This window comes from Protopterus annectens, chromosome 8.part0, assembly GCF_019279795.1.
Source record: "Protopterus annectens isolate FY-2018-M chromosome 8.part0, PAN1.0, whole genome shotgun sequence".
Classification (NCBI taxonomy): Eukaryota; Metazoa; Chordata; order Ceratodontiformes; family Protopteridae; genus Protopterus; species Protopterus annectens.
Genome location: NC_056741.1, coordinates 1974243119 through 1974259052, shown reverse-complemented (window position 1 = coordinate 1974259052; position 15934 = coordinate 1974243119). Strand labels below are relative to the sequence as shown.

At 40.9% G+C, this 15934-nt stretch overlaps 1 protein-coding gene across 2 annotated transcripts in view; it reads left to right on the top strand.

Moving 5' to 3' along the window:
* The window catches only part of KATNB1 (katanin regulatory subunit B1), a 1167103-nt gene that overhangs the window by 1034415 nt on the left and 116754 nt on the right, over positions 1-15934 (top strand). For both annotated transcript variants that reach the window (XM_044081511.1, XM_044081512.1), the window contains one exon: positions 10077-10153. In XM_044081511.1, the coding sequence (XP_043937446.1) occupies positions 10077-10153 (77 nt within the window). The remainder of the gene's footprint in view (positions 1-10076; positions 10154-15934) is intronic.

Genomic DNA, 15934 nt, shown 5'->3' with positions numbered 1-15934 from the left:
AAAGATCTTTCTTTCTTCACCAGTGTAGGATAATATACCCTTATGATGGCAATTTTTTCTTGAGAGAGCAAACCTTTACTGTTTCCACTTGTGCTTGCTTTTTCACTTGACTTTTGTTCCCTTCATCTTTGTGGACAGTTATACGTTGGATGCCGCAATTAGTTACACTGAAAACATTTAACCCCAACACCTGGGTGTTTAATAGAACCCAGTGACTTCTCCTTTGCCTGTGAATCATGCTTTGATTGCTTAGACCACTGCAATGGATTTCTGTATACCCTTGTGTAGTGCTAAATAACCTCTTGTCCTGCATTTGCAACCTACTGGCTTGAACAAAGTAGAAATTAATATGTGTATATTGAATTTTGTTTGTGAAATAGTTTGTCTGGTAATTTGTGCATATGATTAGGGCTATGTGCTGTTAAAAGCTGCATCCTTTAGTTTAGGATGTGATTTCCACAGCCTACACAGGCACTCCACTGCCCCAATAAATGTTAGTAACAAAGAAATGGAACAAAATATAAATAAATATGAATGTAACAGTATAACAAAGTGCAGTTTGACCTTGGAGTGCAGAAAGTATGCTTTGCTGCCCTGAGCTAGCAGTTCTGCTCCAACACCACCTAAATGGGTTATTCATTGAACAGCCACAGAGCAGAGTTATAGGTCCCACATTCCTAGGTTCTTACAGTTCACTCGGAGCTAATTTTGTTACTGTGCTATACTATCTGTAATAACTGTGATGTAAATTATTGCATTTATGCATGTGTCCATAATCCCCCACACACACACACGCACTCTGACACTGGCGTATGCACACAGACTAATTGCCAGAAGAGACTAATAATATCTTCCAGTACTACAGTCTTCCTCTTCTTTCTGGTATTACTACCACCATCAAGCCTGACAAAGTCCATCTAGTGTTTCACATGTATAAAATAAGTTGTCAGAAATATGAAAAAAAACAAAGGAAAATCCGAAACAGCAGCCCATCCACAGAATCCTTTTATTTAGCACAAGATTTAACGCTTTCGTATGAATGTAACTAAAACTTCTTCAGAGTCTAACCATCCAGTAAAAACCTTTACTTATATAGCACATTAAAATAACATGACTTCCTACTTTTTCTCCCACCCAGTTAAATTACTTGCTAACTACTGGTTTTAACCATTTGAATACCTACAAAAAACAACCTATAAAACAAATGTTCTAACCTATTTTGTTACTACAAAAAATTACCAATATTAAAAAATCACAAATGTATAAATTCTTAAAGTGTGTATGTATATATATATATATATATATATATATATATATATATATATATATTTATATATTTAACATTAAGCAAATATCCTTGGAAATAGTGCACCTTATTTTTATACATAATAAGACATAAGCTTTAACACACTCATTATAGATGTAGATTCATTTAAACCTGGGGATGAAGTAACATTTAATTTTAACTGCCAATGCAGTTCCCTGCGCTCTACTGTGTCTCTCCAAGGTCCCCCTAATAAATTCTTTTATATTACTTCAATACCAAAGAACAGAAAAACATGGTCTGAATGTCCCTCTAAATGTTTGTATAAAGCATTAGTGTTTCTTTTCTGTCTAATATCGTATACATGTTCATAAATTCTTTCCTTAAAAGTACGAATAGTCTTCCCAACATAAAAACTAGAGCATTCCTTATATATTGCTAAATAAGTCAAACCCTCTGTTCTACAAGTACGGTAGGAATTGGTTCTAACACGAATGTTGACAACCACTTCATTCTTTTCCAGAATGTATGGGCATTGCGAACATGCTCCATATTACCTTTTGCTTTCTCATTCAAGACCATTTCCAATCTATAATTCCCCTCTAATAATTTTTTAATACACTTAGCTCTCCTTGTGACAAAATTAGGTTTATCCCCCAGGACTTTATTGATGCCATCAAAAGGGTTAAAGATAGCCCAATTTTGTTTAATAATGTCCTGGATTTATGAATATTCCTGTGTATAAGATGTAATAAAAGAACACATATATTTGTCAGTTTTTTCTCTCTGAACTTTTATCTGTTCTACACTATTCAAAATAGGTTTAATACTACCTGTATTTCTCTCTATTTCTATTTCTAAGTATATTGTGTTTATTAACTCAAGAGGATACTCCCTGATCCTAAACATTTCTTAATTTATTCGCTTCCTCAAAGAATAGGGTGTTGTCATTCAAGCTAACCTAATATACTGTCCCTTAATAATGCCTTTTTTGGTGCAATGGATGACATCTACTGAAATGTAGCATACTATTAGAATACGTAGCCTTTCTATAGATGGTACTTTCTATCTGTTCTTTTTTTTCATCTTTATAAACTGTAACTGCCAAGTAATTAATCCTTTCTCTACTATAATGGTGAGTAAATTTTAAAAAAGAAGTAGTAGAATGTAAATATTCCAAAAATCTTTCTGTGTCTGTTTCACTAGCTTCCCATGCAATGAAAATATTGTCCAAAACCTGGCATAATATTGTATTTGTGTTCAATTCCTAGTTTGTGGGGAAATATGAAAAAATCATGGTGGATGTTCTTCGTGTTTCACTGTTGCAGTCATCACATTTGGGTTATTTGCCTGCAGGTAGCCCTCAGCCAGCCTGAATACCAGAGTCTTCGGATTTCTCCATCGGATGCTGTCACTTCTTCCATGACGTCAGGTCATCAAGGGTATAAAACATGCAGCTGACTCCATTACATCAGTCTTTCTTGCCGTGCGGTGCCTGAAGCAGAAACATTTCACAAGTGCCGGTCAGCCGACTCCTGAAATTTTCATTTTGGAGTTTCAGACCTGAAGTCGTCAAAAAATAAGTACTCCAATGGGGATCCTTTTTCTTGCTCTAACCGATGTCAGAAAAAATCAACAATTGTCTTGCCTGTGGAAAGCAAATACCTCACAGAGATTTTCATTCTTACTACGTCATCTGTTTAGGCCCAGACCACAACGTCCCTCGCTGTCAGTTTTTTGCCTTGTTCAACGCCCGAACTATTCATCGTCGGGCTATTTTTGTAGCTAAATACTTTCATTCTCGATCTCCGTACTCCGAAATGGCTTCGTTAAGCCATCCGACTACCAATCTTTCGAAAAAACGTAAAGATAAAGACAGAGACAGACCGCATAGGTTCAAAACTGCTGACAACGCTTCCGTTAAGCTAGTCGCCAGTCCGCCAGTACTCAGTGAGGTGCTTTCACAGTCCCTGATACCCACTACTACAGATTCGCTACTGAGACCCATTCAGAGTCCGCGAGATGCTTCTTTGACTATGGAACTTGCAGATATCTCTACCTTGGATGGGTCCAGAGCCGCTGTGCAGGCACCGGCTTCTGAGGGTGTATTTAGGCCTACTGATTTTCATATTTAACCGATGACTTCGTTTCAAGCTAAGAATACCGAATTCCTTAGGCTTAATGCTCGCACTACGCCTAGAAAACCGATGGCCAAACCGCATTCTCAGGCCCATATGCCTCAAAAACAAATGATTAGAATGGCAGAAGACCTTATTACCTTAATTAGGGGAAGCCAGCCTTCCTCCTCTTAGAGACCTAGAACTGATTTCCTTTCTGATTCTTCTGATCAGGAATCTGATCTCTCTGTTCCTTCTGACTACCAGGATTTACCCTTATCTACTTATGAGGATTCTGATGCAGAGGATTTTTCTTTTGGTGAAACCTTGCATACACTTAGGGAGCATTTCCGCTGGGAAAGCCAGGACTATTATGAGTCCAAAAAGAGACTTAGGGAATTTTTACTCCTGCCTCAACATAGGCCTCTAGCTATCCCTCCTGTTCTGGGGATTGTAGATAATGTTTTCTTGGAATCCAGCCTTACCCCAGACACTTTGCCTCCAGCTCCCAGGAAACCGGGCAGGTACTACAGAGTACCTGACTCTCACAAATTCCTCTTCAAGAATCCTACTGTGGATCCAGAGACCATTTCTCAAGGACCAAAAGGCATTAAGGCTACTACTGCCAAAAATCATACCCCTTCTGATAGGGACTGTAGAGCTTTAGACATATGGGGTAAGAAGGTATACACTTCTGCTACTTTGGCCATTAGGGCTTTAAATTGCTAGTTTCATATGTTAAAGTATCAGCAGCATATTATGAGACCACTTAAACAGAAAATTATGTTGATTCCTGACTGTGCTGAACACAAGGATTTGCAAGAGTTAATGCATTCTGCTGAACAAGTTGTTAAACATACTTTGCAATGTGGTTTTGATGCTCTGGAAGCATCTTGCAGGGCTGCTGTCACTGGGTCTGTACTTAAAAGGCATGCTTGGCTTAAGGAACAAAACTTGCCAGATCACGTTAAAGCTAAATTGCTGGATGCACCCTTAAACCAAGACCGTCTTTTTGGCAACAAAGCAGAAGTAGTCCTCAAAAGGATGGAGGAAAAAGCTAAATCTATGCAGACTGTTAAAGATTTCTTACAAGTACAGCCTCCTAGATTCAGTAGGCATTGGCCTTCAAGGAACTGTTTTTTTCCAGTCCCTCCCAGGCCTTCTCAGTCCAAACCCAGGAGCAGCAGACCACCAAGACTTCAGTTTCAGGCTATGCACAGATCTAAGCAGTGGGGGGCTCCCACTTCCAAAGCAGGGAGTAGTAAGCCTCCCCTCTATGGAAAAATGGCACAATGACTTATCCTTAACTCTTCCAAGCCCTGCTCAACTACTTGCTCCCTTAGGAGGAAAGCCCGCCCTGCATGCAAAAAATTGTGAACTCATTACCCAGGACAAATGGGTTTTAAACAGAGTTTCCCTAGGATACAGATTCCACTTCCACTCACTCCCAACCCCAAGTGGATGGCCAGACCTCCACCCAAATCAGTGGGCGGAGGCCCAAAAACAAGTGCTATCTCTCCTCTGTATCATGGCTATTCAACCTGTCCCAGCAGAACAAAGCGGACAAGGTTTTTATTCAAGACTGTTCCTGGTTCCCAGAAAAGAAAACTCATGGCGTCCTATCTTGGACTTCTCTATTCTCAACACCTGTCTGGTGGATCCAAAATTCAAAATGCTAACTCTTCAACAGCTTCTTCCTATGCTAGCCAATGATGCCTGGCTGGCAACCCTAGACTTAAAAGAAGCTTACCTGTACATCGCAGTAAGGGAATCCTGCAGACCATACCTACATTTCAGGGTGGGCTCCATGCACTATCAGTTCTCTGCACTTCCCTTTGGCTTATCTACTGCACCCAGAGTATTCGCAAAGTGCCTAGCTCCAGCCATTGCATTTTGCAGGGAGGGAAATATTCAGATTTACCCATACTTGGACAATTGCCTGATTCAGGCAGAAAGTCAGGACATGCTATTACAACACCTGGCATTTGTAGAGACTTCTAACCTCACTGGGGTACACCATCAATGAGAAGAAATCTCACCTAGTACCCTGCCAACAGATTGTATTCCCGGGAGCAAGTTTGAACACAACTTCCCAGATGGCATTCCTCACTCCGGAGAAACAAGTTTGACAACCTACTTCAATCTACTGGCCACAAAAACTCGACTATCTCCAAGGAAAATCCTGCAAGCCGTGGGGTTCATGGCCTCTTGAATTCTGTTAATTCCATATGCAAGGCTGCATATGAGGAAACTTCAATGGTATCTTAAAAGGTCTGTGGTGTCAACATTCTCAGGACCTGGAAACAATGATTCCTATCATTCCTTGCCTAAGGGCAGAATTTCTTTGGTGGGCAGAGGTCTGCTACCACAACAAGGGGCTCTCTTTCACTCTACCCCCTGCCGCCCAAACCCTAACAACAGACACATCAGACTATGCATGGAGGGCTCACATGGCAGGGCAGTGCATTCAGGGCAAATGGAACTCAAAACAGATGCACCTACATATCAATCAAAAAGAAATGTTAGCTGTACAGAATGCTCTGACAGCCTTCAAAGACCTTATTCTTCCAGGACAACATCACAGTTATGTGGTACATAAATAAGCGGGGGGGAACCCATTCCTACCCACTCTGCAGACTAGCCATGGCTCTGTGGAACACAGCCTTGAGCTACTAAGTAAACCTGCTAGTTCAGTTCTTGCCAGGCAAGCTAAATTCACTGGCAGACGACTTAAGCAGAAATCTCATGGATCCACATGAATGGAAACTGGAACCCAAAATATTCAAACTCTTGAACAAATGGGGGACACCAGAGGTAGACCTGTTTGCCTCCCCTCAGAACTACCAATTGAACAGATTCTGCACCAAAACTCCCCACAGTCAATCTTGGAAAGTGGATGCCCTGTCCTTTACCTTGGGAAGCCTCTTAATTTATGCCTTTCCCCCTCTGCCTCTCCTCTCGAAGGTTCTACTGAAGATCAAACAGGACAAGCCAAGGACAATCCTGAATGCCCCAGACTGGCCACGCAAACACTGGTACCCCCTTTTGTGCAGTCTTGACAGTGCTGCAACCATGGCACCTGCCTCAGACCCCTTCCCTGCTGTCCCAGCAGGCGGGCCAGATTCTGCACCCTCAGCTTCAAACCCTGAACCTTGCACCCTGGCTAATTCACTGAGCTCTTCTCTAACAACCCTCAGTAAGCAGGTGCTGGATGTCATTCTTGAGGCAAGGAGGCCTAGTACTAGGAAATCCTATTCAGAAAAGTGGAAAAGATACATACTGTTCCTGGAGTCAGGCTCAGGGGATGGGCACAAAGGTGCCCAGCTTAACACATAGTCTAGATTATTTAACAGAAATGCTCCACAAGGGTTTATCTTTCTCAACTATTAAGATTCATGCCTCTGCCATTTCAGCACATTATAATACTAAGCCACCCCTCTTCTCTCATCTCTTGCTAAAACAATTCCTTAGAGGGGCCAAAAATTTAAGACCCCCCCCCCCCCTGGAGAGCTCCCACTCCAGCCTGGGCCCTTAACTTTGTATTGGAAAATCTCATTCTTCCCCCTTTTGAACCAGCTGCTACTGCAGAGTTGAAATTCCTTTCTTGGAAGACAGCCTTACTTCTAGCCATCACTTTTGCAAGAGGAGCGTCTGAACTGCAGGCCCTTATAGCAGTGGAACCCTTCATTATCTTCCATGCGGACAGGGTTTCCCTCAGGACTAATCCATCCTTTATGCCCAAGGTGGTGTCTAGTGTGGCTCTAAACCAGTCCATTCATTTGCCTACTTTTTTCCCTAATCCTTCAAAATAAGGGGGAAAGGATACTGCATTCTCTGGATGTGCAGTGATAGCTTAGATTCTGTTTGGACAGAACTAAGCCTCTCAGAAAATCTGACCAGCTGCTAGTTAGCTTTGCTGCAGGGGCAGAGTGGAAGGCCATTTCAAAGCCAACCATTTCCAAATGGATAGCCCATTGTATCCATTTCTACTACAAGCACCATGGAAAACCTACCCCACAGGGGATAAGATCACATTCCACCAGGGCTGCATCTACCTCTACGGCATTTCTCAGAGGAGTCCCTACCAGGGACATCCTGGAAGCTGCTACCTGGAGCTCTGTACATACTTTCACCAAGCATTACCACCTGCCTATTTTTTCTAAATCCAGACCTGGATTTGCCACAGCAGTCTTACAAGGCCTGATTGCTAGCCCTAATGCTTCTTAACCGCCTCCACTCTTCCTTAGCTTTGGGAATCAACCCAAATGTGATGACTGCAACAGTGAAAAATGAAGAACATAGTACAGTTGTGTACACTTACCATAAATGTAGATGTTCGAGTGTATTCACTGTTGCAGTCCTGGTTACCCTCCCTCCAGCCCCCTGACTTCTTTTGGCTCTACCTTTCCTTCTTGTTTGGCATATATTATATCATGTGTATTTACTTTTTGCCGGGGGTGTACCAAACCATGTAATTGCTTCCTATTGTGGGGGCACCTGACATCTGAGGCAAAAAAAAAACTGATGTAATGGCATCGGCTGCATGTTTTATACTGCTGACGACCTGACATCATGGAAGAAGTGACAGCATCTGATGCCGAAATCTGAAGACTCTGGTATTCAGGATGGATGAGGGCTACCTGCAGGCAGATAACCCAAATGGGATGACTGCAACAGTGAATACACTCGAACATCTACATTTATGGTAAGTGTACACAACTGTACTGTTTGGCTAGCAGTGTTTCTGTTCCAGACTGGAGATGCCAGCAGTCCCACACAAACAGATATTAGATCCTTATATCAATTATTAAATAAGTAACGAGCTACAAGCTTTTATAGATAGAGCTATTTTGTAACAGAAGATTAAGTACTACAGTTAATCAAGTAGGCATACAAAATGTAGTTTTGCATTGAGAAAGTGTAAAATAAAATGCGTAGACAGATTTTACTCACTACCCAGCTAAATATTTCCTAATTTCTGGCCAAAGGGATTACTAAACCCTGTCTGTCGCTGTCTATGAAGGCAGAGCAAAAATAGAAGGCAAAATCATATATTTGGAGGAATAATCTAGAAGCAAACAAAATAATCAAGCAGTAATGTAACTAGGGTGGAGTAAAGAGGGCAAATGCCCTGGGTTCAAAGTGTTGGGGAGAGATTAGCAGATCCTGATCGCTCTTCAAAGCAAAGTGGCTTTTAAAATCCAGTATTGCATCTGCAGTCACCCCTGAATACTGCAGCAAATTTGCTAGTGTTTAAAATATTTTTTTCTTTCCTTTTTTTTTTTAATTCAGTAAAACCTGAGCATTGTAGAACTCCATGTGTGGTTTAAACTAACTGTAACAACTGGTTGCTACAGTTTAAAAGTAAAAAAATATATATTTTCTTTATAAAGTGAAACCTGAGCACTGAGGTGCTCTGTGCTGGGTATAAACTGTTTGCTTACTACATCTGTAGCAAGCAATTTACTACAGTTTAAAAGAAATAAAGATTTTTTTTTTTTAGTTAAAATGTGAGGAAGGAAGGTTGGGGGCAGAGGGTAGTAAAGGGGCCTGAGTGGCTCCATCATTTCAAGAGCCTGGGATACTTGATTGTAGACTATTTTGTTTCCCCATTGAACAGCTGGTGCATGGGGGGGTGGGTGTATCATGTATCTGGCCACCTGCACTGGGTTGGTATAATAGCTGAAGAAGCAGACATTTATTTTCTCTTCACTTGAAAAGTTGGAGAGGGGGCTATGTACTGGGGGTACTGTCTGCAGGAAGCCAGTTGGCATCTTGCCGTTTTTTAGAAGATCTTTTGTTTGGTCTTCACTTGAAAAGCTGATGGGGTGGTGTACTAGTTTGTGGGACCAGCACAGGATACTGGTTGAGATAGTGCTGTAAACAAGCACAGACTTAACAGTGGCTGCCAGGCTATTCCTGCCTTCTCACCTGCCAGTCAAAATTCAGCTGAACCAATGGTCTTTATGGAAAATTCCATCACCTAATGTAGAAGTAGCAGGGAGCAGCAAAATTCAGCCCTGGTAATCTGAGGAGTGTGCATGTGTGTGTGTGTGCTCGTGTGTGTATGTGTGTGCATGTGTGCACGCGCGTTTATGTGTGTGTGTGAGAGAGAGAAAATAGCCACTCTGCCTCATCCTCTCAAATGTCACATTTTCACCTTTTAAACACTGCTGCACTCTGGCTGCCTTCCCCTCAACACCCACATTCTTGAAAAAGTTTCACTTTTGCAATTACATGTAAAAAAAACATTAAAGTTTTGCACTTAAGTTTCAATTTCAGCTTTCGGCACCAATTTAATAGTAAACAATTGCATATCCTGTAGTCCTATTCACATATTTTATACATTTTCTGTTTTACATTGCAAATGTATTTCATAGAACAATGAAGTTGCATGTTTTGTGCATTTCATAACTTTGTTGTATTCTTAACAAAAACATAAAGATAACATAAGAGGGAGATGCTTTCTTTTTTAATCCCCCTTCTTTTCCCGTATTAGTCTTGGTTGGATTATAGCAAACTTGTAGAAATTAGGCATGTCAAATTTTAGCAGGTTGCTTAGTCTGGTCAGTTTAATCCTTTTGTTTTCAGTGATGCATAGATTGTTTGCTTAGTTGAAAAAAATGTATTATTTTGGACGGGTGTATAGTCATAGCAAATGTATGAATAAGGGACTGAAATCTGCTTTTTTGTAGACATCACTGGATTCTGCTGTTGCTATGAATGATCTCTCTGTGGTAGTGGACATCTTGAACATCATAAACCTTAAACCGTAAGTATGCTTTTCTTCATGTGAAAACAGAAGACGTAAACATAAGCCATATTCTTTGTTGACCATTATCTGCCCTTGTTCAGGCTTTTCAGTGCAGCCTTTCAATTATCAAGGAGATGACAAGTTAGAAAAAACTTTGAAGAATTTGTACATGTTGTAGTGGTAGTCCATTTTAAGATTAGCAGGTGTATGCAGAAGTGTCTTTTGTAATGACAATCAAGTAAGCTTGTCTCTGGACATTAAATCCTGTCTTCATGTGGCTTTAGGACACTAGTGCTATTTCACAGTGATGTGCAGCATAGAATCTGTCTCTGATTTATTCCAAGGTAAGCTTATAGCAGTCTGTAGAAAGTCTGACCTAATTAAGTACACTGTTTCAATGTGCTGGGTTAGTTATGCAGAGTAGAGTACCCCCACTGCATTAGCTACAACCTGTGCTTTGTTTGAGTAGTAGTCTGGACATTGGAAAGAGGGGTGGAAAATTAAGCAGCTGTTAGACAGCACACCTTTCTTTGGAAGATATTGGGGCTTTTTCTTGCCAGCCCTGTGGTTCTAACTTTGGGGTTGACTTCACATAAGTAATTGGTTGCGTGAGACACGAGACACTGGAATTTCCTCAATGATGTCTTCATCTGCTTTATTAGAAAGTAAGATACCATAGTTTAAGCATCTCCCTTCAAAGGGGATAGGATCATCCATGTGAGTAGTGGTTCCTGCACAATTGAAAGATGGGTAACTATCCACACATATACATGTGTGTGGGCACACGCTCATATACACACACACACACGTACTATGTCATATTGTCTTTAACTTTATGAACCAACAGTAAGCAGCACTTTTGCATATTTTTTAGTCTGTTATGCAGATTTGTTGCCTGGTAGTGGATGCAATTTTGCCAGCTCAACTTTGGCTTCAGTCTTTCAACTGTAGAGAACATACCACTTGTGTATGTATTGCAGGCTTTTATTATCCATCATCTGTTGTAGCTGTCTTTAAGTGCCATATGCAATGAATTATTAGACTTCTATTTATCAGGTTAATAGTTTAGAGGTACTTGTTTTTTTATTTCATCAGTTGGATTCACTGGGAACTAGCCTATTTTCAGGGGGAATTGGGGAGAGTAGGGCTTCTGCATAGAAGACTATGCACATTCAGTATCTGCAGACATTAGATAAGTACAAGGCTACAAAGTTTATGAAATATACTCAAAGTGTATAGTTTCACTTAAAAGATACCAACAAGATTCTAAAATATGTGCATTCTAAGTAAATAACTGCTGCAAACTAAATTAAATCACAGTACAATATGTAAATGAGCATTCACATAAACCATTTTCTAGGATACAATAACAGTTTCTGTTTAAATATCCTCAATAGTGTGAGATGCAACATTTAAGAAAAATAAAGATAGAAGGTAGATCCTTTTCATTCATTTCCTGTGATCTGACTAATGGGCCCTCAAGCCAATTGTCAGATCTGATTCAGCAGCACTAGTACTCCAGCCTCTCAAGCCCCTTTAAGATTTTCCTTCCCATCATGCACACGGATCTAGTTTCCTCAGATCTTGTTTGTCACCATCGTGAATAGATGTAAATCTCTCATTAAGTGCTCCACCTCTTTTATTATTATTATTTTTTTTTTTGCTGTTAGAGCTTAACTTTGTAGCCACGCTCACCCTCTCTTAGTGCCTGTCTAGCATTACAAACAACTGTTATTATACTGAAATAGTAATATCTGAAGAGCTACAAAGAACAAACAAGTTAATATACTGTAAAAGCCATATCTGTACTGTTTATATGCTCTCATTTTAGGCTGGATATATCCTAATCAGTGTATTCTTACACTCTAACCAGTCCTTTTCCCTCTTTACTTAGTTCTGCTTTCACTCAGTTTGTTGTTCGTCTGTGCTCCCCCCTCAACTGGTACACAGTTGGCAGATAGCTTACAGGTGACCAGTGTACAGAACCCACTACAACAAGCCCTAAAGGTCTTTTTTTGAGATACCTGTTTGTATCTCCATCTCTGCTGTTAACTCACTTGTTTTTATAAAGTGCATCATTGCTGCCAGTTGCGTGCAAACTCCCAGGGGCAACACAGCCCTCCCAGCTGTGCGACCATATCCATTGAAAGCCTCCTTTCTAATTACTTTGGATTTTCTGTTTGGCTCTAACATTTCTAATTTGCCTTAAAGCGCTACTACTAGTTCAACTCTACCAGGAAATCATTAAAAACAAAGATTCAAGGCATTGGTAAGTGTTTCCATGAAGCATAATATATAGGGGCTGTACTTATTAGCATCAAAACTTCCAAAGAACAGTCATTATTCTTAGCCTTTCCTAGCACATACCTCCTATTCCTTGTCCTATCAGACAGTTTTTTTTGGTGCATGGTTTGTCCAGGGTCCAACGCGCTCCGCTTGGGCTCACTCCCCTCCGCTTCTCTACCCTACCCAACCTGCATTCTCACCCACCCCCATAAAAAAACTCAGAACCCACTACAGATGCAAAACTACCTCACCAACAACAGTAAAGACATCATCGCAAAAATCCACCTACTCTCTACACTTGTCTATGCTTCCCCCATACTAAATGACCTAAGCAAAGGAGATTTAAACAAATTAACCAGCTGTTATAACAAAATTGCAAAGTTTGCTACTGACTCAGCTTTCAGGACCCACCATTGTCTAGCCCTCAAACAACTATCCTGGCTGAAACTACCAAACTTACTGACCTATTGCCAACTTACAGTTGCACACCAGATCCTATACCACCCCAAAAAATCTCCACTCTACAAGGCCTACTAAATCACTACACTAACAGTCATCTGCTAAGATTTTCCAACAAAATGCTGGTCGAAATATCCAAAAGCAGCAATTGTTCAGGTGACTTCCTCTACTCTAGTGCCATTGTAAAAATATGGAATATCCTTCCTCTAGAAGTCCATACCCTAAATAGTAAGCATAACTTTAAAAACCTTTGCCGGTCCTACTTAACCAGCTCTTGGAAGTGTACCTGTTTAAACCCAGGATAACCTCACACTATACCAAATATATACTGTACACCATATACCTCACTCAGGGTGCTGCACATATTTTGTATGTAATGCACGCACATACTTGTTTAGTCTATTTGTTATGTGTTTCGCTTGATCTTACAATTATACCTTAAGGTAGATAAGGATTTATTTTCTTTTAATTGTATTGCCCTCAAATTTCTTGTGTATAATTTTCTTATGCATATTTTGTATGTATATTTTTAAGTATATTTGTACGTGTATCTTTCTGTATTATTAATCTTGTACTGTATGAGCTTTTGTCCCCGGGCCTCCGCTGAAAATGGGAAACTTACCCAGTCGGACTCTCCCAGTAAACAAATGAAAAATAAATAAATAATTCATTTGGTCTTGTTAGGTAGTGATAGCTTTTGTCTTTCTACAGTACCTTTGGCTGTCTTAGCCCTATTTTCCTTCCCGCTTTGCTGTCAGCATCTTTTTCCAACCATCAGCACCTTAAAAAATGTTTTATTTAAAAAATTTCTGTCTTGACTAGAAGTTTGTAGCTGTTGTAGGTGGTTGTATAATGTTGTTGCCAGCAAAATTTTGTGAGAATTTTGTGTTATGTTTACATTGCTGATGGTGTTAGTGGATTGCTTGTACTTTTTGTTACTTATTTCTTGATTTAGAGGACCTCCTAATTCAGTGGCAAAAGAAAAAAAATATTTTTTCTATCTGACAAAGCTGTTGGACCAGAAGCAGAGCAATTATGAAGTCTATGCCAAAGACTTGTTGTTGAGCCTGTCCCATGGCATACCCCTCCTCAAGTACTGAGGAAAGAGGATGTGTAAGAAGAAACATACAGGCTCCCCATCAGAAAATCTTACATCAAACACTGTCATGGATGACAGAGAGGGTTCCCCAGTCCCCTCCTGAAGACACCACCTTTAGCAAAATGTTGGAGCTTATGTGGCCAAAGGGTTATTAGCTTACTGACCCTCCAGCCCCAGATGATGAGGTTCTGTTTGAGGCCTACAGCTTTATCCTGTCTGCTTTGGTGTTTCTGTAAACAGATAAGTTAATCTATGTGAATGTAAGGAGGTCATGGCAGAAGTCAAATAGGTGTGAGGTAGTGCCATGGAAACCTGAGAAGTTCTCATAACTTCCAAGGACAGACAGCACTGGGCAAAGCCTCCTATGGTGGATTCTGTTATTATGGCAGCAGCAATGAACAAGCTGACAGATGATTCAGCCTCTGTCCATCTCCCCTAACAAGGAGGTTCAGTGAGTGGATAGATTAGGGAAGCTGGCATATAGGTCAAGCAGGAGGCCCAGTGAATGGATTGATTAGGGAAGCAGGCGTGTAGGTCAAGCACATTTGCTTTTAAGGGATCTGAACTATGCCACTCATATGAATTGTTTTCAGATGAATATGGTGCAGCAAGCCCAAACCACTCTGAAAATACCCTGAACATTGGACTCAAGGAAGAAATTGGAGGCAGCTCTTTGCAAGATGTCCAACATTTCAGACTTCATGCACCTTATGCATAATGCTGCTGATGGAGCAGTGAGGTCAGTCAGAGTAAGCATGGCTATGAGACATTAGGTTTGGCTTCACTTCTTGAACTTTGTGGACCACTTTAAAGTGGTCATTACCACTGTCCATTTTATTGCATATTTGCTATTGTGACCATTGGTGAAAGAAAAAAATGCAGAAATGTGACTAGGTCAGCAAGACACTTTGTGCCACTGGAGTGAGGTTTATGGTCCCACAAAGATAGTATAACAGGAACCAGAAGGGGCCAAGATCACTGTGGGTTAAGAAAGACCTAAGCATCGGCCATTCGATACATCTTCTGAGAGGGAAGGTCATTGCAGTTTTGGCCCCTTTAACAGATGCAGGCCCAGAGGCAGATGAGGTACAACAAGTACCTCAAATGTCCCTGAAGATCTGCCTGACTGCTGTTCTCTAGAGGCAGGCAAAGTTGTTTATTTCTTTACCCATCCATGGGGGAGACCATCATGCATGACAGATGGGTCACAAAGGGATCAAATCCGGAGACTATACTATACCCACTTTCCTAAACACCCCCAGATTCCGGATGTTCCACCCAGTCAAGCAGAAGCAATAGAGAGAGATCATCGTGTTGCTCTACAAAAGAGCCATGCAGGAGGTCCTGCCAGACCAGAGAGGGACAGGCTTTTACTCTGTTTGATTACAAAGAAAAAAAAACAGGACCTCAGGCCCAATTGGACCTCAACCACCTAAACAAATATGTCAGAAAGATCCAGTTCAGGATGGTCACAGTGCAGTCAGTTCAGCCCTGTCTTGGAGCAGACAACAGGACATGCTCAGTGGACCTCCAGGATGTTTTCTTCACTTAAAGTTATCAAAAGTGTCCTGGAAGCTGCTGCTTTTCAGTTTGTTAGCCAGTTATTATAAATTCTGAGTCATGTCCTTTGGTCTCACCACAGTCTTCCAGGTGTTCCCTAAGTGTATGACTGTCATAGCAGCTCACTAACCATTTCCAAGGATTGCGTTTCCCATACTTAGACGACTGGCTGTTAGCGGTTCCCAGGATGGATTCTTTCATAGAGACTGGAGACTATCTGCTTAGGCTGTCTGTCCTTGGGAAGTTCTATAAACTTCCAGAAGTCAAATCTTCAATTAACAAAGAGAATTTGTTCATAGGCTCGGTCGGACCCCATCAAATCCATAGATTTTTTTTTCTCTCTGGACAGGATTCAGACTTTGAAGTGAACAGTTCAAAATCTTCCACAGTCTGCA